Below are 24817 nucleotides of genomic sequence, written 5' to 3'. Positions count from 1 at the left end.
CTAAACACGCCCAAACTCCAGCCCTTCCATAATTGGCTCTCCCTTCTGGGAAGTGCCTGGCTGTCAGTCATTCTGGATTCCGACACTCTTCAACTCAGCTGCAGTGGGCACTGCCCCCTCTAATTTTCTTTTGGTCATATGCAACCTTTTCAATGGGATGTGCGGTACCTTTAAATCTTTCTTCATGGCCGCACAAAGTGTGGTATCTTAAAGGGAACAACTGGCGAGCGGCCTGCACAATATCTTCCTGGCTGCTGTGCGCATGCAACTTACTGAGAACAAAAACAGAAACAGAAATACCTGGAAAAACTCAGCAGGTCTGGCAGCATCGTTGGAGAAGAGCACAGTTGACGTTTCGAGTCCTCATGACCCTTCAACAGAACTAAGTAAAAATAGGAAAGGGGTGAAATATAAGCTGGTTTAAGGGGGGGGTTGTTGGGACAAGAAGCCAGTAATAGGTGGAGATAACCAAAAGATGTCACAGACAAAAGGACAGAGAGGTGTTGAAGGTGGTGATATTATCTAAAGGAATGTGCTAATTAAGGGTAGAAAGCAGGACAAACAAGGTACAGATAGCTCCAGTGGGGGTGGGGTGGGGTGAAGGAATACTAAATGATGCCACCACCAAACACATCTTCCCTTCACCCCCCGCTAGCGGCATTAGGTAGGGATCGTTCCCTCCACCCTGGTCCACTCCTCCATCACCCCCTACTCCTCAACCCCCTCCCATGGCACCTTCCCATGTGACCGCAGAAGATGTAACACCTGCCCCTTCATTTCCTCTCTCCTCACCGTCCAAGGGCCCAAACACTCCTTTCAAGTGAAGCAGCATTTCACTTGTACTTCCCTCAATTTAGTCTACTGCATTCGTTGCTCCCAATGCAGTTTCCTCTACATTGGAGAGACCAAACGCAGACTGGGTGATCGCTTTGCAGAACACCTTTGGTCTGTCCACAAGCATGACCCAGATCTCCCTGTGGCTTGCCATTTCAACACCCCACCCAGCTCTCACGCCCACATGTCTGTCCTTGGCTTGCTGCATTGTTCCAGTGAAGCTCAATGCAAACTGGAGGAACAGCACCTCATCTTCCGACTAGGCATTTTACAGCCTTCCGGACTGAATATTGAGTTCAACAATTTTAGATCATGAACTCTCTCCTCCATCCCCGCCCCCTTTCCGTTTCTTCCCCCTCCTTTTTGTTTTTTCCAATAATTTATATAGATTTTTCTTTTCCCACCTATTTCCATTATTTTTAAATGTATTCCACCCATTGTTTTATCTCTACCTTTTAGCCTTTTTAGTATTCCTTCACCCCACCCCACCCCCACTAGGGCTATCTGTACCTTGTTTGTCCTGCTTTCTACCCTTAATTAGCACATTCCTTTCAATAATATCATCACCTTCAACACCTCTTTGACCTTTTGTCTGTGACATCTTTTGGTTATCTCCACCTACTACTGGCTTCTTGTCCCAACAACGCCCCCCACCCTTAAACCAGCTTATATTTCACCCCTTTCCTATTTTTACTTAGTTCTGTTGAAGGGTCATGAGGACTCAAAACGTCAACTGTGCTCTTCTCCGCCGATGCTGCCAGACCTGCTGAGTTTTTCCAGGTATTTCTGTTTCTGTTTTTGTTTTGGATTTCCAGCATCCGCAGTTCTTTGCTTTTATCTCTCAGCTTACTGAGAAGATTGGTAAAGGGCTACTAAATCAGGGTTCCAGTTCACTAGAGCCAGACTAAGCAGGCCCAAACCTCAAAATGGTCATGGTCAAAACCTGCTCCCATTCCTTTACTCTCCATAGCTGTGGCAGAAATTTTTTAAAATGAAGTTATTTCTTGCCCTTTGCCAAATGGCTTCATTTCTGGAGGTTTAAACGGGATCTTCTCTGTGAGCGAGTGCTGAGAGAATCCATTAAAGTGAATCCTTCTGGAGATTGGCGACTCTTTGAAGCTGGATGTGTATGAATGTGTACTCATATCCCGGTGAAAGGTTCAATCACGGTTTCTTCCAGACACAATTTACTTCGTATTTGAAGAATTTAGGACCCCTGTGAGCGACTAAAAAAAAATTGATTACTTTGGTGCTTCTGATCAAAGGAAACAGCCAGAGAAGTTTGATTTTTTTTTGAAAGGAAACATTAATGTGCTCACTCCTATACAAAGTTACTCTCTATGGATGCAGCCTTTTCACATGCTTCATCCACCAGCCTGGAGGCTGTTTTTTGCACTAGCAGTGGTGCTCCTTAATCGGTAATTTTCTACAAGCCCTGCTCTTTTCCTTCGTCCTTCTGTCCCTGGTTAAAACCACCTGTTGCATTCACCTGTACTCTTAATTCAGCACCGAACTGACAGTTCACAAACCAATCCACTAAATAGAAATGAACTTTCAATAGCAACCAAAGCTAGTGGAGATTCAGACTTGTGGTGGGAATGTTCCAGGCAGGAGTCAGGGAATCCTCTGCCAAAGCTGCCCAAAACAAGGAGCTTTCTATGGCTTTATACGAAGAAGCTTCTGTCCTGCCCTGGAAAACTCCATCCATCAACCTGAAGATCGTGTCTCCTGAGGTTTAAAAAAAATTGACAAATAACACTACGTTGACCTTATATTTGAGAACTTTTGGTGGCGCTTATTTAAATTTCTATCACTCTGACCTCTAGGAAGTCTAAATACCGTATTACAAGAATATAAATACATTTTATCGGCAGTGGCATATGGTCTGCATACTAACCACCAGTAACTGAGACTCCCTGCTTCAGTTCCTTTCCAAACTGCCAATTTTGAAATGTATTTCAGTCCCAGAGTCAGTGATTAAAAAATAGAGCAGCATCAGAGGAATTAATAAAATACTTTCTTTTGTGCTTTAACGTGAAGCTGTTGAAGTGACTGACTGGAGGAGCAGAATGGTCCCAAGTTGCTGCAAAAAAGTACATTATGCTAGGTAGAAATGCAAGGCTGGAAATCACCATTGCTACATCAGTAGCGGAATGCATAGTGCATTTATGTGACATCTCTCAGTCTGCTATTTTAATGGAGGCATCAACTTGCTTATTGTAAAGATATCTAATGCCTTAATTAAAATAGCAGCCTGAGAAATGTTGTGCGAAGATGTTAAGTGCTTACAGTAATTTCTAGCCTCAGTCATTAATTACTGTTGAGTTTTATTTCCTTCGGTAGTATACAAGTTAATGAGTCCATGTTAAATTCCCAAATGAACTATTTTAATGCTGTCACCAGTGCAGCTATTCTAAATGGGTAAATGTCTGCGTTGAAATAGTGAACAAATAAATTTTAGGTGAGTGCACTGGCTGGTGCAATCCTGGAGGGAAACTAAACCCATAACTGTTCAATGACTGAAAGTCCATATTGGTGATAAATAAGGGGGAAACTTTAACCCGACAAGGTGAATGGGTGTGGCAGGTTAAAAGGGCAAATGTTGCCTGCATGTTTTTTATCAGAACAGGTCATCGACCTAACACATTGTGTTGGATTTTGCCATCCCGATGCAGGGCAAACCCGTGTCAGGCAGCGGGAAAAAGAGACGGGGAGGATGGAATTCTAAAATTGTAACGTGATTCCCATCAGCCACCATTTTAACTCATGCAGGAAAGGTGGCGTCTCGCAACCTGACCTACGTGAAAGCTAATGTCGGGACTGCCATAATGTTGCCTACCTCAATTTTGTATTTCATGGAGTTTGAAATTTTCAGTGAGGCAGGTGGGTCTCTGAAGCCTGTATGAACCATGCCAGGTCAGAGGGCTTGTGAACAATGGGGGAAATGTGTTCTGGAGTCAGGAACCTATTGACAAATAAGCTTCAAAGTTGTTGCCAAATTCACACGTCATATTTAGATGCTGTATGATAATTTAAGTATGTTTTAATGCAGTGGTTGGTGATAGGGCTTTACAGATGGCTGGGCTTTCAATCAAAGAAGTCCTGATCAGCTAGATCAAAGCTCAACAGATGGTTGGGCTGTGAATCAATGTAAATATTAAAGCACATTATCCAAATGACACATTAAAATCTGATTCTCAATGTTGTTGAATGCAGAGGAGCACTTTATCCATGGATAATGAACTCTAATGCATCTGAACACTTGCAAAATACTGGTCAATTTAATAGTCACTTTATTTATAAAAACAAAGCCCAAAAGGTTTTAATGTATTCATCTCTGGAGGCTTTGTTTATTTAGCTGTCCAATGGAATCCCATTATGAATGCTTGGTTGAGCTCCAAACAATGAATGGATTCAGCTCAGCAGGGTTTATTGACACGGCTGCCAAGGAAACTGTGAGCTTTGTTTTGATTCACAGTTTTACAAGCATTTAGTAGGATTATGTTTTTTGAACTTTTTTTCGAATGGCTTTTTATTTATTTTGACAGTTTTATGAGCACCTAAGAGGATTAGTTTTTTTAAAGTGGAGTTTCAATAGCTGATTGTTTATTTTGACAGTTTCATGAGCATCTCAAATACTTCCCAATGTTATAATGGGGCTCATTAGTTCTGTCGGAGCTGCTGCCTTCCAAAACAGATCCAACATGGATACAGAGGCTGGTGGATGCAAAAGTGGGCAGGTTAGAAGGCCTGCCTCCAATCACTGAGACATAGGCCCAGTGGGTCTGTGGGATATGGAGGGGGCATGGGGGATATGGAGGAGACATGGGGGGTGGGTGGGAGGTGATGGAGGGTGAGAATTAAGGCTAAGGTGCCGAACACCCATGTACAGAACTGGAAATTTGAATTGAACTTTTAAAAACAGACTTCAAAAAAACTACAAATACTAAGGTTATTTGAGCTCACAGCCCAAGATGGCATTACTATATATTCTACATTCAAATTTATTGGAGTGGAGTCTGTCTGCAAAACCCATCAAAGACAATGGCTTCAGAGGAGTTTGGAGGAATTACATCTCCATTCTCATTAGCAAGGGTCTATGGCAATCACCCAAGGTATTCAACTGATGGAGATGGGCCATTAAGATTAATCACTCAGCCAATGGGACCCTGGCTAAATTAGCTTCCAGATATGAGCTGATCAAATCACCTTTGGAATGCATGGACAATGTCATTTTTAAACCGCCGTGGCAGTTGGAGAAGGAATGTCACATGACAAGCCAACCCTTTGCCTGTTTTGAGCACATGTTTTCTCAGCAGAACTGAGGACAAACAGCTAGATAGAAGACCTAAATGGGGTCTCTTCTGCCTCCTTTTTTCCTCGATTGTGATCATCCATGGATACCCAGCTACAAACATAGATTTCTTAAAAGAATCTAACCAAGCACTACTGTCTCCCAAAAAATCCACCTTTAAATCAGAAGTAGTGAGATATTGAATTCAGCCTCAAGCCAGCTGAGTCACCAAACTCCAGACTGTACACTATTTTTTTTAAATGGATTCTAATTTGGCCAACCTATCCTTCCCCATTCTGTAGTGTGTGTGTGTGTGTGTGTATGTTTGTGTGTAACATTTCATATCATTTCACATTTCATAACAATTCAGTGTGTATTTTATTATTTTACTTAGCCTTTTTATACCTAAACTGATCTAACCTCTTGTTTTGTAAAATTCAAGAAAACCTGTCCTATTGGTTCTTTTATGATCACAGCGCATAAACAGTTAAGTACTTGCTGAATTGGGAAGTACATCATTTTCACACAAAAAGACCTGTTGCAGTCACATGAGGAGAGGGACATTTGACTCTTCCTCAACTGGTCATAACAATGTGAAATCCGATCACATTGCAATCTGTCATGTGGCACAGATCATGGGATGCTTAATCTCAGTTAACCACCTTTTATTTGCCCTCTGTTTGCCAATGTTACTCCATTTACCTTAGTTGCATGTTTAAATTTCATCGAACCCCAAATAAAATATTTGACTTTTCATTTTACACTGTGATGAATAACATAATTTATAAATTAAAAGAAAGAACATAAAATAATAGAAAGATTTTAAGGATAGTTAAAGTTTAAATAAAAACTACTGCCATGCTGTTTCTACAGCATTGACTGCAATGAGAAATAAGTAAATAGAACTGATTCAACAAAAACACCATTGATATAAGTAACTCCTAACTAAAGCTTTCATGCAATTTTACAACTTTTAAAAACATATAGCAAGTCATGGAAATAACAAATAAAACCAAAACAAAACCACATTCAGTTTACTGACTCCTACACCTCATCACTGTAGCCCAGCTTCAGGGAGATGAAGATCAGTTCTCGGAAAGCATCAAAGCTGCCCAACTCCCAGAACACGACACGTCATACAATAACGCACATCACAGAGTGACATTAATTCTCCCTCTGTACAGTTTCTGTTTTTCTCCCCCTCTCCAAGTTTGTGTTTCTCTCTCTCTTTCTCCTAGTTTGTGTTTCTCTCCCTCCATCTCCCAGCTGTTATTTTATGCCTTCTTCTCCCAGTTTATGTTGCTTTCCCTCCCTCCACTAGTGGCTCTTTCATGTCTTGCAACGTTCCCAGGTGATTTTCATTCGCACCGAAGCCATCATCCTCATAACTGGCAAAGAAACAGTGTGCTTTGAATAGCAAGGTGACCAGCATGGCCCAGACAATGCGGTTTTGTCACAAGTCATGATAGCCACGGTACTGTGTATGTACAAACTGTGCAGGGTCCATTTCTCCTGAGTCGCCAGCAATAGCGCTCGGGAAACCAATCACGAATTCTGGGTTGCAGGAGGGTTGGGAACGTCAGGCAACATGTTTTTAAAGTTTGTAAGATTGGCTTGTTGATTTTGATGGCATCATGAGAGGAAGCTGACTTTGAGGAGTTATCAAGTCCAGAATTAATGTCAAGGGCAATCATTTGTGAACCCACAGGGTGTTTTGAAGTCTGTATGTTTTTTTTTAAGTTCACTCGTGGGATATGGGCATCGCTGGCTAGGCCAGCATTTATTGCCCATCCCTAATTGCCCTTGAGGAGGTGGTGGTGAGTTCCCTTCTTGAACTGCTCCAGTCCATGTGGTGTAGGTACACCCACAGTGCTGTTAGGGAGGGAGGGACCCATCAACAGTGAAGGAACGGCAATAGATTTCCAAGCCAGGATGGTGAGTGGCTTAGAGGGGAACTTCCAGGTGGTGGTGTTGCATACATCTGCTGCCACGTGAGGGTGGAAGGCTGAGTTATATGGAGACATGTGGATCATCTAAGGAAGAGAGAATCAAATCATCAAGAAATGATTCCACTACTGGACACGACCAGGTCAATGTTTCCTGTTGAGAGAACTCAACCTAGTACAGATATGCCTGATGTGTCAGTTGTACCTGCAAGTGTTGAGGAAGCAGATTTGCAGGTGCCCTCCGAAGAACCTGATGTTCAGACAACTCCAGAAGAGGAGGTTCCTAACAAAGCATGTGAAGTTGTAGAGCTGAGACGTTCTACACGCCTAAGAAAACCCCCAGAAAGACTGAATTTGAAAACTACTTACCTGTGTAAATAATTTGCTATTTTGAGAAAATTGTACTTGTAAATGTAAAATGTGTTTCTGAGTAAAGGGGGAGGGATGTGGTATTTATAATTTTATCTAGTGTGTGGTATACCTTTAAGAAGGATGTTATAAAGGAAGATCACATGATCTTGTGTAACCAATAGAGGAGTAGTGCGGGCTACTTCTGTAGTCTGCAGTCTGTAGTCTGTAGTTCGCTGTCTGAAGTATGAAGATAGGGTTTGATGTGAAAGCACACAAGTGTAGTTACTGCTGATACCTTTGTAAGTAAACATAGGTGTTCCGTCTAAGTGTCTTCTGGTCAACTTTATCTATAGTACGAACTCATCCATCCCATAACAAGTGTGCAACTGGGATTCACAAGTCCCAACAGCCAGGGACGAGAAAAAGCCATTCAGCGCACCAAAGCAAGGAATACCAGTATCAAATAATCATGCCAAAGCCCACATAACCGAACGGGATGGATGGGCTGAATGAAAGAGTGAACTCTTATGCGAGGCTAATAGTTTACAATTGTTAAATTATTAAGAGAGGTGCCAGAAATACACTGATAGCACAACTTGCATTCCAATCCCTTTCTCTGTTAAGATGCTTTTCATAAGACATTAAACACACTTCATCGCAAACAAACCATTACTTGAGCACTCGCTGAACTTCATACCTTACTGTGTGCCAAGAAGTTGGATTTTGTTATCACCACTCTACTCGTTTTGCCTGTAGCAGGACCTGGAAACACTGAACCCTATGAAATGTTCCTGATGTGCTAACACACTTTGCAGTTGCTGTGTATACTCAGAGAAAAGTGTTACTCCCATGTGTGATGAGTATAAGTTAATGATTGGAGGTCCTTATATTAATGCATTGAGGTTCTTTGGTAACCTCTTCCTCTTATTGTTTATGAATTTGGTAGAGTCGGTCAGAAAGGTTCCTGTTAAGTTTGCTGTTAGTTCAGTACATTGTATTTAAATGGGAATTGGACTGAATGACTTAAATATATTACAGATACAGATGTTAATAGAAGGTGTAGCCGTGTGTAATTGCTGTGGAATGGCAATTCAACATTAATATATAAATTTCAAATTTGTTCAGTAAAGCTGTCATTGGTTATTGTCATATCAACATAAATGTAATTAAAACTGAGGGACTCCAACAGCATTGATGCTCACACATAGGCTAGTGGTAATGTATTTCAAGGGCAGAGATTTTTTTAAATGATTTAATTGGGGCGATTTTTTTTCTCATTAATGGAATACTCACCCTTTCTGGGCACTGAGTAGCAGCATTGAGCGGGTATAACTCAATTGAATGCATGGTATCATTCCCTCTCCAACAATATACCTTAATCGATCTCAAAAGAAACACCCATCATTGCATGAGTGAGACATATCCATTTTGATGCCAGCTATCACTTGGCCTCTGCGAGTGAGATTGCAAATTAATGCCAAGTTAAGTGCAGGTTTGTATTGTGGGTCCATGCCCATTAGGAACTAGATTGGAATGTCCAAACTAATTTCACATAGAAAACTATAGCCAGCAGTCACGGGAGACTTTCATCCATCAGAGTGGTTTGGACTTTACAGTAAGGTACCAGGGGTGAAACCTAGAGCCAGATCCCTCATTACTATGTGTAAGTGATCAAAGGTTTCATCTACCCGTGTTGATATTTCAGTTTCAATCTTTTATTAGAAGAAATCAGGAGAAACTTCTTTACCCAAAGAATGGATAGAATATGAAACTTGCTATTATATGGAACCATATGGAATAGTGGTGGAAAATAGTATAGATGCCTTTAAGGGAAAACTAAGTAAGTACACAAGGGAGAAAAGAATCAAAGGATATGCAGATAGGGTGAGATGAAGTAGGATGAGAGAGGTTCACGTGGACCATAAACACCTATATTGACCAGTTGGGCTGACTATGCTCAATGTAATTCCATGTATTAAGTACTAGCTGATGTATTGGCCATGGGTAGTGTGGGTTATGGAGCTTAATGGGAATGTTTAATTGCTTAGTTGAAACTGTGTATAACCTTCTCTGCCACTTTAAAGCCACTGCTCAGGTGCTCCTTGTGAGAATGCAATCTGAACAGCCAGCTCCTAAGGTCACTTAGAGGTTAATTGCTGTGGGATGTTTCCGTAGTCTCACAGTTGCTTACAAACTCCCAGCTCCTGTCAGGCTACCAAGTTCAGAAAAACAGCTGGAAATAATTCCCTTGCTTTCTTGTTTTTGAGAATGAAATAATTTATTTATACAGCCCCCTACCACATCTCTTATGATGTATGATGTCCTTAAGTTGCTTGCGTACAATTAATTACTTTGAAGTGCAGGCATTGTTGATATGTAGGCAAATGTGGTGATCATTATGTACAAAGCAAGATCCCACAAACAGCCATGTGATAAGTAACCAAATTATCTGCTATTGGCAGTGTTGGCTGAGGGAAGAACACTGGTCAGGATACTGGGAGAACTTGGTACTCTTTTCAAATAGTTGTATGGGATCTGCAATATCCACTTGAATAGAATCGTCCACAAAATGGCACCTTTGACATTATAAACTGGTTCCTGATTACACAAGAAGTCACAGTTACTCCATGAAGCCAAGATAATATTAACAATGGGATGGAGTAATAACTCACAGTGAAATCTTCATTCACTTCATCGGCACTGAATTAGTTTTCAGATATAGTCACGATATGAAATTTACCACCTTGACCTAGAGGACTGATCCAGGTATCATATCCATTTGCACACCATACAACTATTCCATTGGAATTCACTACCAATGCTGACAAAAAAATATCTGCTCTAGCAAATCTTCTCATTCTAGAAAGATTAGATGGAATTACAATCGAAAGGAATCTTGATTATCTGCACTTGGGTTATCTGTAGCCTGCCTTGATTTCCAGAAATTCCGTTGAAAATTGGGACTGTGAAAATGTTAGCATGAATAAGCAACTTAGGTCCAATTGGAAAAGAGAATAGTTTTCTTCAGGAATGAAAATTCAGGCAGATGAACAGCTTGACCATACAATTAAAAAATAAAGTCCCAGGAGTTCACGACAGAGAAAGAGACCAATTAGTTCAGCTCCCTTATGCAGGCCACTTGCGTTGACTGAAAGAGCTATTGACTGAGTACTATTTCCTTGCCCATTCCCCACCTTCCCCTAACCACAATCATTAAAAAAAACAAAGTTTAATATTTGAACCAATAACCTGCAAAGAAGTGATTCACCCTACCTTGGCTCCACAATAATGCTTCATTTACAATGTAATGTTTATATAATTATGAAAAAATAGATATAGTACAATTATGACCATATTTGTGCAATGCTCTTGGAATGAATTAGTGTTGTAATTACTCAGTTATTAGTGTAGTATTACTGGAGCAATCCCCATATCATCATCCATTTTAAATATAGGGAAAGGCTGGTGCTTCATCGGTTGGTCAGCTTTGAAAATCTGTTAGAAATCCCCTTGGTGGTTCAATGCATATTAATAAAAGCCTCCAGAGAGGGCTGGATGACTATTTTAGTAGAAACACAAAATTAATTAAAGCACAGTGGGCTTGGAGAAGGATTTTAGCCAGATGGAGAGATCCAAACTGCAGAACATAGATTTTCTAGCAAATCTACAGCCTACTAGTCATTTTCTGAATTGACATAGTTGCATTTGCCTGACATGTTTCACATCCTTCGGACGTCCCAATTTGCTGCAGAGCTGATTAAAAGTTTTGAAACCTAGTCATTGTTGTCATGTAGGCAAACACAGCCGTCAAGTTGGATAGAGCAAGGTTCCACATGCAGCAGTAATCTGTATACAGTACTGGTTGAAGGGTAAATGTTGAGAAGACCACAACACACACACACACACACACACACACGTTATGAAGAAATGGATAATAGCTAAATAAAAGCTTTATGCGACAGAGGCAGAAGTTTTAACATTATATGTTCTCAGGAATGTGAGAGATGCTGACAAAGCCACATTTCTTGCCCATCTCTAGTTGCCCTGAAAAGATGGTAATGGGTCTTCTCCTTGAACTGCTGCACTCCTGGTAGCAGTGGGGCTCCCATCATGATAGCAGGTTGGGACATTGATCCAGCGATGATGAAGGAACAGAGATATATGTTCACATAAGGGAGGTGTGTGACTAGGAAATCGTCTTGCAATTCTTCTGCTTCTCAACGGTAGAAGTTGCAGCAGACAGCAATGCTATTCATAGTTGTAGGACTGTTAAAGATCACATGATACAATGATGCTGGTATACAAGAAGTTAGGTGTTGAAAGATAGAGATTGGTGAACAGTTGAAGCTCATAGTACATAACTGCAGCCACAATGTATGGTATCATGGCCAACTCTCTGTCACTGCACATCACTCATTTTGCCAGATTTCTATTTTGAAAGGCCCAACTTGTTATAATTTTAAATGTAAATGAGCAAAGACCTCTTTCCCCTGAAGGATATTGCATTTGCCAGCAAGAAAAATGGTTGGCACCCTGATCACAGCTCTCCAGTAATGCCATTCTGTAACCATCCTCTTGGAGATAAGTTAAAGTGACCTGTAAGGGAGCGTAAAATGGATTTCCTTCCAATTTCCTCTTTTCCATGGGAAGTTTGTTCCATTTGCTTGCTGTCAGAATGATTGAGGTTGGGAGCTCTTCAGATGGGAAATCATGTTGCAAATCCAAGCCTTGTCATTTGGTGGCGCTGTTTTATTGGATCACTGTTGTGTTGAATCCATTTGGCCTCTTTGCATTACCACAAAGCTGAGTGGGTGAATATATCTCTGCTTAAATTTACCCTTTTGCATCGCCTTCACTCAAAAGTCCAGATTTCAGTTGTGACCCCCCCCCCTTCTTTTTTGACCAAGATATGTGGAGTGCTTCCACGCAATCATTACATACAAACTTAAAATTATCAGTCCACAGGAGATGCTACAATAATCTCAGCACTTAGTAATTCATTGGGTGAAACACTTTGAGACATGATAAAGCAACGTATAAATGCACATATTGTTTGCGCTTAATCAGGCCCGTGTCTAGGTAAGCATGTTGATGAGTTGTTACTGAGTTCACCCATGACCTCTCAGGCAGGGAATAATGATGCATTAGTATGCTATCGCCATAAGACACGGTGCTACTGGCCCAGTCGTGCTCCGCAGTGTATCTCCATTTTTAATGGCACCATTGAGTTGTGAAGCTAGTTTCCCCAGTAACAGTCATTCCTGCCTCTTATTGCTGAAGTGGAAGGCACTATTGCCCATTCACCAGGTACTCGGAGCTTTTATCCAAAACAGCAGCCTCATAGAGAGTTCCTATAAAATTAAATAAAAGAAAGCACAGGACAGGAGCAATGGAATGGAAGAAAGGGGGGTAGATGCAGGTCACCTCCAGAGTACAGAAGAAAAAGAAAATGCAGTGCTTAAAACAAATCAGGTTGCATTGTCAGTAAAATTATTTGTGAGGGAATGAGACAGAAAGCATCAGACAGAGTGGTGCAGACTAAATATGTGAGTCATTTATGTGCAGTACTTTCATAAATAGCATTTGCGAAACTATTCTGCTTTACTGAACACAGTTGCTCTTATGTGAAGGGAAGTTGAAGATGATGTCTAAAAATAATTGTATACTCCCTTTAACTGGTGCGTTTCTCCCTATGTTAGACATTCTGTCCTGTCGCTTGCCCATGTTTGCATGATGTGCTGAACAGTGTTGTCGCTTGTCCTGATCTGTATGTTGTGCTGCATGGTCCTGTAACTTCCTCCTGCTAAAGTTACTTATTTTCTCCTTTGTCCATGTGTCCCAGTGGCTGACATCTTGTGACGACTTGGAAATGCAACTTGATCCTATGCATGTCACAATGTTTCTGCGCCTTCAACAGTTCCATGGGAGCTGACCTTGAGATGCTTCAGTTTATCATACCTACATGTCCTGATGGGGAATTCTTTGCTCCCTGCCAACCCTGCTTTGATCTTCTCTCTTTATATTGAAACAGAGATCAGCAGAGTTGCAGTGTGCAGGGGTTTGATTCTACATGGACCACTCCATGGCATAGTGCGCTGGTGTTCTCACTGTACCACCCTTTAACTCCTGATATTCGGACAATCCATTAAACTGCACTCACGTTAAAATTATAAAACAGCTTATGCTTTAGAAAATCTATCACAATGGTCAGCAAGAAGAGATTCCCCATAACATTTCATGCTAAGTGAGTGCTAGTGTTAAATGGGTTATTCACTATGCTGCATTACAAAGAAGAAGAAAAAGATGTTTAACACTAACATTTAATAAAAAGAGGTTTTTTTTCTTGTGATTATACTCCGAAGCTTTGCAGCAAAGGTAAAATACTGTCGGGTGGGAAAAGTAGTGCCTCAGGCTGGCAAGTGGACAAGGCTGATTTTAACCAGAACATTCCAGTCGGCGGCGGGACAGGCTGGGGAGGATTAATCAACCACTGCAGTGTTACTGACAATTGGTGTGAAATTATGGGTGATTGTCTGACTGGTTGCATATACTAAAATTGAAGCTACTGCAAATGGGGAAAGAGGAATGGGAATAAAGAGCAGGGGAATGAGATTACTGTAAACAGCTTTAGTTGAAGAGCTAGCCCAAAGTATAATGGGCCAAATGGTCTCTTTCTGTGCTAGAAATTATTCAAATCTTTGAACATTCAGTATCAGTAACAACATCAATTGGCAGGAACATTTAATTTTTAAATTTTTAAAATTTGTGAAAGTGCATCGCATAATGCTTCAAATTTGACATTACAGAAAGTACAATAAAGATCAGTTTCTTTCAGTACAGTACAAGGCGCCTCACTACACTTGCCATCACAGGTTTTATTTACAATGTACATTTGCATTTCATGCCAAAGATTCTCTGGCGTGTATAGCCCGAGAGGTTTTATATGGTTTCCAGCCCCTTGGTACATTATAAGTGGGAGGGCCATCAACAGTGACCTTTCCCCCTTGAGCCTTTGCTGTGACTACCCAAAGCTTTGGTGTGAGCCTCAGCATGTAGTTGATCCTGAACCTGAATATGCCAGCCTATAACACTCAGTTGTTAACAGCTCTTTGCACTGGAAGACCAACAAGCTTCCGATAGACCAAAGAGTGTCTTTCACTGACTTGATGATCCTCCAGCAGCAGTTGATGTTTATCCCTGTGTGTGTCCTTGTGAACAGCTCATGGAACACAGAGTTCTGTGTTATGGACTGCTCAGGATGAACCTCGACAAAAAAAAACACTATGTTGCTTTCCAGACCATCTTTGTGCTATGACCATGGATCATAGCCCCAAATTACTTACGGACAATTGAACTTTTAAATAAGACATGTGTTTTGTAAAAAAGGACCTATAAGCAAAAGCTGCTGAGACTGTAAAGTAACCATTTGCTGGATAATTCCTTTGTGTATTACACGTGACCAACTAGTCCACAGAGAACGGAATGTCGCACCCAAAAAGGTGTCAAGGCCTCCTTCAGACAGAGACGCTTCAAAGGAAGAGATGCAATGCAAAAAAACTGATTACCATCTCAGCAAAAACCATCTTCTGTTTGAGTTATATCCCAGACTGTGGACATGAACTGAGTTGAACAGGTAAAAAGTCTCTCCCTGATTGCTGGAAGCAAGTCACAAGTCAGCAAAGCCACAGTTGAAAAGGAAACAGGACAACTCCTTTCAGCTGACCTGCAGAACCAAGAATCTCTGAACCAACTGCTCAACTGCCAAAGTCAATTCTACCAGAATCATCCAATTTAACATTTCACCATTTACCCCTCATGGACAAGCCAAAGACTGATTCATTTATCTTTTTTTACTTTTATTTCTGGACTCACTTCTCATTTCTAATCTGTGTGTATGCATGTTGTGTTTTTTAAAAATTATTTTTCTCGCATTTTAGTAACTAATAGCCTCACTATTTCTTTGACTCAAGACAGCCTGGTTAAATTAGCTCCTTTTAAAAACATATATACATTTGGACTGGGAAAAGGTACCTACGAGGGAAGGGGTCCTTTTTAAAGTAACCTTGTTGCGACCAACCGAGGGGGTTGAATAAAGAAGGGGAGCCAGCTCCCCCGCTCCTCACCCGAGAGCATAACAATTTGGGGTACCTCGTCCAGCATCATAATCAAGTGGGAGACCTTGTCCCAGGGACTGGTGGTTACATTTGCAAAGGCACACTCCAGAAAGAGGTAGGCGATGGTCTTTTCCCCACTTCACCTAGAGGTTTCTACATGATGCCCCCGCAGACGCCGTCCATTTTTGATTTCCAGATAAAGCGGATGATGGCTCAGGTGATTGCCATGGTGCATGAGTGGGGCATGGGCCAGACCTGCATTGTCTAGAGCAACACCGAGAGTGCCTTGCACCTGATGACCAGGTTCTAACCCGGAATGAAACGGAGTGTTGCTCCCACATGCCCAATTTCTGATTCTCCGTGGCTATGCTAGTAATCTTTAGAACAAAAAAAAAATCAGCTGGCATTTTGTCAATATTATCAATGGGGAACGCAACATCATCTTATCTGCTCCAGCACCTTGTTGCCAGCTCAGGAGTGGCAGAGAGAGATGGTCTGGGTACAGGTTGCTGTCCTCCCTGTCAGAGAGGAATGGTTTGTGACGAGAGTTAGGTTAAATAGAAAAAAACAGACTAAACCAGCTGAAAACAATCCTACGCAAGCTGAATATCCTGACAGTGGCGGTGTTTTGTCAGCCATGCCTCGCTATTGATCTGGGAAGATTTGGGATCCTGCAAGCTGCCTGATACTCCGTGCTGCAGGGTCAGCTTCTCTTAATATTTTGTCAGACCTGTGGGTCCTCTAAGAATTACTGAATAAGATCAATATTTTTTGTGTGGTACGACCCCCGCCGCTCCCGTTCCATAGAAAGTAGAAGTTTCAGACATATAAGAAATGACGGTTGAATTGCTGAAGAGAGCATGCAACAGCCTGTTGGGAGCACCTTCACCACAGTGGCTGCAGTAGCTTAAGAAGAAGACCCACCACCACTTTCACAAGGGCAACAAGGGATCAGTGTTCCCTTCATTTGCAGGCACACCTGAACCTGTGTCAGTCTTAAATGTGCCATGCAGGGAACAAGCAGGATGTGCACAGCGAGCAGAAATTAGAGCTAACATTGCTAGGAAAGGGCAATAAATGCCAGAAATGCCATATCCCCTGAATGGATCAAGAAATGGCAGAGCTTTTGACCAAAGCAGTTCCACATTCGTGTGCCCTGGAATCATGGATCTCAATTGGTGTCTGCGTGCAGTTGCTACGCTTGGTACAGCGCACCCTGGGGATGCGGAGAGGATAAGTCAACGCACGTTTACTGTTCGGTGAGAGTTGAGTTAGCTGTGGCTGTGAAGCCCTCCATGTCGCTTTACCTGTTTATGACTTTAGTGTGTTCCAGGAGGTGGCTGGTGCCTGTGGTTCCATAGCAACAGCACAAGCTAGAACCTAGGGGTGAGAAGGTGAGAGTGAGCCATTGGTATAGTGGTTACGCCGCTGGACTAGTAATCCTGGGAACATGTGTTCAAATTTCACCACAACAGCTGGTGCAATTTATATTCAGTTGAAAAATCTGGAATTGAAAGCTTGTCTCAGTAATGGTGACCATGAAACTACCATTAATTATTGTAAAAACCCATCTGGTTCACTAATGCCCTTTAGGGAAGGAAAGCTTCCAACCTCACCTGGTCTGGCCTACATGTGACTCCAGGTATACAGCAATATAGTTGACTCTTAACTGCCCTCTGAAATGGAAAACTAAGCCACTTAGTTCAAGGGCAATTATGGATGAGCAATAAATGCTGGCCTTCCCAGCGACACCCACACCCCATGAAAGAATAAAAACAATTGTTACTGAAAGCTAACACGTAGATGCAGCAAGCAATTAGGAATCAAATGGTATGTTGGTCTTTATTGCCAGAGGATTTGAATACAGGAGTAAAGAAGTCTTGCTGCAATTGTATAGAGCCTTGGTGAGACTGCACCTGGGGTATTGTGTACAGTTTTGGTCTCCTTACCTAAGGAAGGACATACTTAACACAAAGGGAGTGCAACAAAGGTTCACCTGACTGAATCCTTGGTTGGCAGCATTGTCCTATGAGGAGCGATTGAGGAGACTGGGACTGTAATCTTCAGAGTTTAGAAGAATGAGAGGTGATCTCATTGAATCATACAAAATTCTTAGAGGGTCCGACAGCGTAGCTGCAGGAAGGATGTTTCCCCTGGCTTTAGGGGTCTATAATCAGGGGACACAGTACCAGAACAAGAGATAGGTTATTAGGACTGAGATGAGGAGGAACTTACCTACTCAGAGGGTGGTGAACCTTTGAAATCCTCTACCCCAGAAGGCTGTGGAGGCTCAGTCATTGAGTACATTCAAGACTGAAATTGATAAGATTTCTAGATATTAAAGATATCAAGGGATACGGGGATAGTACAGGAAAATGGCATTGAGGTAGAAGATCAGCCATGATTTAATTTTATGGCGGAGCAAGCTTGAGGGGCTGAATGGCCTTCCCCCCCTGTTTCCAATGAGAAGGGGGGAACACTGGAGAGGAAAGAAAAGAATAAAGCAGCACCAGAGAGGAACATAATTCTAAACAAGTCTGGTGAATGGCATCAGATGGAAAGCAGTATGTCCAAAACGCAACATTAATCAATAAACTATTACACCACATTATTTCCAGATCTGCTGAGCTCCATCTGTTGCAATCAATGAGCTGCTGATTATTTGTCCATCTCCAAGAGCTTGAGAAGCCTTTGAATGTTTCATTTCTTGAAGTGACTTGTTAACTGAGTGATAGCTGTGTGTTTCCATAGCCCTCTACAGACAAATTACTTCACTCTGTCTTTTTCTTTCTCTTTTTCTCCTTTCTTCTCCCAGTATGGAAGGACTGAAGTAATTGAAAACACACTGAACCCAGATTTTGTGCGCAAGTTCGTCCTGGATTACTTCTTTGAAGAGAAGCAGAATCTGCGTTTTGATGTGTGAGTAATAACATTTCTTACTGCCAGCTGCCACACTCTGCTCCCTGTGCCCTTGTGTAAGCCTAAATTATACTGACAGCCCAGGAATGAAAGATAAGGTAAACAAGGCCAGCCAGACAATGGGCAAAAGCAATAAATACAAAATATAACAGGTACTTCTACATTCATTTCAAAAAAGAGATACATCTCTAGCATCATTCTCATAAAATACTAAAGTTAATTTTAAAACGCAGTGTTTGCATCCCCCAGATACAAATCCAGATAGGAGCCATTCTTCCTCTGCACTACAGGCCCAATTTTATAATGATACAGGATTCCTCACAGTCATGTACAAATGGCAAACCTTTTGTTACATCTATCACAAATGCAGGTGTCTTGATGGTCCTGCAACATTGTCAACATACTGCTCATAATATTGAAAAGTGAACACTCCCAGGACAATAGTAATTACATTTTTAAATTTCAAGTAATGTAGATCACTGGCATGTTTTCGTTGCAAATTATACTTTAAAGGGAAACACCGGACTGCCAGTGATGCCTAATTAATACAGATTATTCCTCTCCTGGTTTACCGACTCACAATCATGTCACTGGTGTGTATCTACAGGCTTCTGCCCCTCCAAGTGGAAAGTAAAAGCCCACCATTGCTTTAAAGAGAAAATTGATCTTTTTCCATTATTCGCAACATGTCCCCTTTGCTGAAGGTGCCAATTTTCTGATTTGATACATGATGGACTACCTAAAAACCCTGTCAAATAAAAGCATGCTCACCTCCCTCTCCCCTCCGCACTGACTATGGGGCTAATTTTAGTTTGCAGCATTGGTGGGAAACAGGCAGTAGTTGTTTGGCTGCCCATTATACACCCTGTTTGGTATCAATGGGTAAGAACATTGGGTGGTCTGTATAAAGGGTGGCTGATCCAATACCACCCATTTGCCCCACCACCACAAGTTAAAATCAGTCCTACAAATGTTGTTTTGCAAAATCATTTGAAATGTGCAGAATGAGAATGAATGGGAAGTGGTCTGGTCTATTGGAATGATAATTGGTTGAGTTGGATGTTACCTTGGGTTACTTTGGTTTTGTAGATTGATGATTGCTGCCTGCAGAGATTATTCTCCAAACATGCCATCTGGCTGACAATCCGACTATGCAATCATAGCAGGAAGACAATGAAAAGTCTTCAGAAATAGAAATTATCTTTATTGATTGGATTCTTGTAACAAGGCTGAAAAGAGGCCAATTGAAAAAGGTGACCCTTGATGGGTCGGGATCCAGAATTCCCACTGCAGCTTTCATTTACAGTTTGAAATGTCACAATTGTCAGGGAATTTTAAAATAGGCTCATCTTGTTCACAAATCCTGGAGGTTCATTAAAATTGCACAAGTATTATTTGAGCAACTGTAACTGCGCTGTGTCGCAGTCCAGGGTTGCAGCTTCCAGTATCCGTGCCCAACTCATTTTGTTGATTTTATAAACAGATTACATCCCTTCACAATACCAAAAGCGGGATCAGGGAATGGTCGAAATTTTCCAATTGGTTATAGCCGGAGATCAGTTATGCCAGATCCCTGTCCATTTAGTGACCCACTTAATTCTGTCTATTCAAGTGGTAAAAGTGCTCACTGTAGTATAAAGGGTTAACAGATGGGATGTGCTAATGTATGACGTAGATGATGATGTACCGCTGACACGAGTCAGTCATGTGTTAGACTCTCACGAGAGAAGTTGGAAGCATGTTTAGGAGCTATGTGCCTACTCTGTAACCTGTTTAGAAGTAGTACTGATAAACATGTGTTAAGCAGATAATAGAGTATGTCTACAGTTTGTCTAAGAGCCAAGACCCGCGCCTAGAGTCCAAGACAGAAGGACCTAACCTCAGAACATGGTGGCAGCAGTGGAGACATCAATATAAAACACACATCGGTGTTATTGAAGGATCCACAGAGTGAAGAAACTTTTGAAAGCAGCTTGAGAAATTTTGGTGGAAGAAGGAGACACACTGGAGAGGGGTAGCGATGACTGTACCTAAGAAGCAGTCCCTGCCCTTGCTCTACCCGTGTGACTACCTTGAGGGCCTGCAGAGAGGCCAGCAGTGGGAGTTATGGAAATGCAATATTTCTGGTATTGAGCAGCATCAGGTCTTCATGAAAAGAAGCAAAAGTTTCTAGTTAGTTCCTTTCTTTATGCAGTAGGTCCAGTAGCATACAATACTCTCCTAAGGCAGGGGGTGCAGGAGTGCTCCGTGGGCTTTGATTCTGTTACTAAAGCCTTTGACACCTATTTGCCACTTAAGCAAAATTTAGCAATTGAACAAGCACATTTTAATCAGTGCTCGCAATGATCTGGGGAATCTATTGAATTATCCCTAACTGATCTATATCGCCTAGCTAGTCCTTGCGGATATGCAGTGCTAAAGGACGAGCTAATCCGTGATCACATAATCATGGGTTCTCAGGATGAACAACTTTCCGACTTTCTGCAGACTAAAGATGATCTGAACATTGGATCAAGCGGACCAGTATGCAAGGCAGGCCCAGCTTTGAGCAGTTAATTGGGCATGGCAACACGGAGGCTTCACATGACCCTGTAGATCGGACAAAGGAAAAGAAGGCTTGCCCAACACGGCGACTGCAGTGTTTGAACGGCAAGGAGCCGAATCATTTTGCACACGAATGTTTGGCTAGAAAAAAGCAAAGCAAGCCTGTACAGATGGTCACTGGAGAGATATCAGCAAAAGGGTCTGATCAAGAACTATACATGATAGAACAGGTTGGTTCTGTCAATTCCATAGGTGACAAATAGCTTGTGACTATTACAATGATGACCGCAGAAAGAGGGTATCAAGTGAACATGAAGTGTCAGAAAGACACTGCTGTGTCATTGCAACATAACGATCTTCACAGACTGTACGAAGTGGCACAACATGGTGATCCGAAAATGAAACCCTTGAAAGTAAGGTTGAGGCTACGTGATGGCACGATACTCATACTGAGAGGACAGATTAGACTGAGAGCCCAATGCAATGGCAAGAAGGAAAATCTGGAGTTCCAGGTCACAGATGGGGTGCAATGGCCACTCATGAAGCAAGTTTAAAACTTGGACTAGTGACCCTGAACGTGCCATCAGAGAAAGGCCAGCAAAAGAACCCAGAGGGAGGCCAGCAAAAGACTCCAGAGAGAGGGTGATAGAACACCCCAGAGAGAAGGCAACAGAAAACTCCAGAGAGAGGGAAACAAAAGACTCCAGAGAGAGGGAGACAATACTCAAGTAAATCACAAGGTGGTTGCCGACCACGTCAGTGCAATGAAATGCAAGAGCCGAAGGTAAATTAAGTTGTTCTACGGGAAAATGTTCACATCAGAACTGAACTAGAAGATTTGAAGCTCAAGATTCAAGCTGAGTGTATACTGTTGAAAGCACGTGATAAACTGAAGTCTTCAATGAACCAAGCTGTGCGAGATCCGAACAAACAAAATTCAGAGATGACACAAAGGTATCAGGAGGAAATAACGATCCTCAATTCCACAGTTGGAAAAACAAAGTGGGAGTTGAAAAAACTCAACCAGATGTAGAGCCAGGCAAAGCAGCAAGCAGAAAAGAAGTTGTGACCCTGAAAGGCTCCTTGAAGAATCATGCTCTGAAGGAGGGTCACATGGCCGTGAAACGTTAACTCTGTTTCTCTCTCCACAGATGCTGCCAGACCTGCTGAGTTTTTCCAGCATTTTCTGATTTTGTTTCAGATTTCCAGCATCCGCAGTATTTTGCTTTTATCTTGAAGAATCAATAAGTAGCTGTAGAAAAACATGGGGAGTTAAAAAGGATGTTGAAAATGTGAAATCTTCCAGATTCAGTGAGAAGCAGCATCCGACATGATTTGAAAGTCATCAACCCAACAGAGACTGATTAGTAAAACAAACAGTTGTTAATGTATGAGAATGGTGGAGGTATAGTGAGTAAATTGGGTAACTCACAGTTACACATGATCACGCATGCAAATTTGTCTTTTGTTTGCTAGGGAAAGGGGGGGCGGGGGGATGTTTGTATCTTTGTTTGGTATGAAAAGAGGGCTGTTTGGGTTTTGAAGTGCAATCGGTTCTACATGTCCTATCTGGCTTCCCATAGTCAGGTGACCTCTGCCATGAGGCAATCTCTGCAAGCTGTCATCTTAGATCAATTCAATCGATCAGTGCAATGAGAAAGCACAGAGAATCACTGCTCTCCTTAAACATGAAGCACGGCAAGCCATGCAGTTTGCAGGTGAGGTGACATTGGCTTACATTGTTATGGCAGTACTGTAATTTGTTTTTTGGAGGTCTATTGGACTTATGCATCCATTCAAGGAGGGCAGAGGATTTGGTCACCTTTAGACACCAAGTCCACAACCAATTGTAGGTGCGATACCTCTGGGTCTGCAAGAAGATTGAGAGATGGAACAGAGAGAGGAAGCTATGTACAGAGGGAGGAGCCCTAACATGGGTTTTTAGAGACCACATCTCATATCCACAACTGAGATAGGAGCAAGGCCTGAGGTAACCCAGGTTCACCACAGAGGGTACGGAACTGTGCCACCTCCTTCAACATGACCTTGAGCCTCACACCAGGATGAGAATGACACTGTCAGTGGCTGTTATGATCACAGTGACATTGAACCTCTATGTGATTGCAAATTTCCAGGCAGCAGCAAGTGACATACTCGGGATGCCACCCATCGATGCATCCGGGAGGTGATGGAGGCCAGGAGAAGTGCTTCCACTGTGTTCGGTCAGAGGTGGGAGAGGCAGGATGTGCGAGAACATGAATTGGCCAGGATAGCAAGATTCCTGATGGTGCAGAGCATCATTGACTGCATGTACATGATTATGTGGTTTCCCCATGTCAACAGGGATAGGTGTAGGAACCACAAGGACTACCATTTTTCAAAGTGCAGTTCGTGTGCGACCATGCACAGTGCATCATGTCAGCAAATGCCCGCTATATTGGCAGCAGCCACAATGTCTTCATTCCGAGACAGTCTGCCATTCATGCTGCCTTTGCACCTCCGGAAACAATGAGATGGAGGCTGCTCAGGGACAAAGGCAACCAACCCACAGTGCATGTAGTTGATAACCACCCTTTTGCCACCCAATCATGCGAGGACAGTGGGCGTGTAATGAAAGCCCGGGCGCTAACAGGAACATCATGGGGCAGATCATTGCCGTGTTGAAACAATGCTTCTGATGCCTGGACTGCACAGGGAGCACCCTCCAGTATACACCTGAGTGGGTGCCCAAGATCATGATGATCTGATGCATCCTCCACAAAATTGCCATCAGGAGGGTGCAGCCATTGCCTCCAGGAATTTGGAGGCCAGCTTGAGAGGAGGTGGCATTTGGGACACTTATGCTCCACACTGTGCCTGCTAAGACTCCGCTTCCCTTAGCATAACTGCCCTTTATCACCATGGCTCCACTATTCCCCACTTTACCATCCATCTAGGACACCCCATTGCAGCCACGATCTTGATCTTGACCAAGATTCTATAATGAAAACTACAAATAATACCGTCCCGCTCTCACTGCGAGAAACTCCAGATGGCCTTGTGAAAACAGTTCAACTGCCTGTAGCAAAAACCAGGGAACAGACACTGGCGTTTGTGGGAACTCTCAAACAGTCAGGTAGCAGATTCAAATGTGTGATGTGGGCACCAGGCAAAACTGGGCATGTTTCTTGAGATAGGGGGAAGGCGAGAGGACCCTCGAGCAGCTCTTGGCCTTGAGGTTCCAGCTTTGAACTGTAGCATCTCAGCATGGGTAGCAGCAACTTGGGCTGATCGGCTGAAAGGCAAAAACAAGGGCACTAACGGTATGGCAGTGGTGAGAACATGAATGCTGTCATCCTGATAGGGGGCAGCAGTTTCATGCTCCATGATGTTACTGCCATTCCCAAGGGTAGTGCCTCAGCTGGAAGACAGATTGCTGAATCGCTGCCAGAGTTTGCATGCCCCTTTGAGCTCTGCAATCTGTGGCCATGTCGACAGCATAAGAACATAAGAAATAAAGCAGGAGTAGGCCATTGGGCCCCTCAAGGCTGCCTCACCATTCAATAAAATCATGGCTGATCTTCCCCAGGCCTCAACTCCTCTTTTGTGCCAGCTCCTCATAGCCCTCAACTCCCCGATATTTCAAAAATCTATCTACCTCCTCTTCAAATACTTTCAGTGATCTAGCCTCCACAGCTCTCTGGGGTAGAGAATTCCAGACATTCACTACCCTCTGAGAGAAGAAATTCCTTCGCATCTCAGTTTTAAGTAAGTGTTCCCTTATTCTGTAACTATGTCCCCTAGTTCGGGATTCCCCCACTAGTGGAAACATTTTC

At 42.5% G+C, this 24817-nt stretch overlaps 1 protein-coding gene across 2 annotated transcripts in view; it reads left to right on the top strand.

Annotated features, from left to right (window-relative positions):
- The window catches only part of LOC144681563 (copine-9-like), a 410414-nt gene that overhangs the window by 105583 nt on the left and 280014 nt on the right, over positions 1–24817 (top strand). For both annotated transcript variants that reach the window (XM_078543246.1, XM_078543247.1), the window contains exon 4: positions 18355–18458. In XM_078543246.1, coding sequence (XP_078399372.1) covers positions 18355–18458 — 104 coding nt within the window. The remainder of the gene's footprint in view (positions 1–18354; positions 18459–24817) is intronic.

This window comes from Cetorhinus maximus, chromosome 6, assembly GCF_964194155.1.
Source record: "Cetorhinus maximus chromosome 6, sCetMax3.hap1.1, whole genome shotgun sequence".
Lineage (NCBI taxonomy): Eukaryota > Metazoa > Chordata > Chondrichthyes > Lamniformes > Cetorhinidae > Cetorhinus > Cetorhinus maximus.
This window is presented reverse-complemented; position numbering and strand designations above follow the sequence as displayed.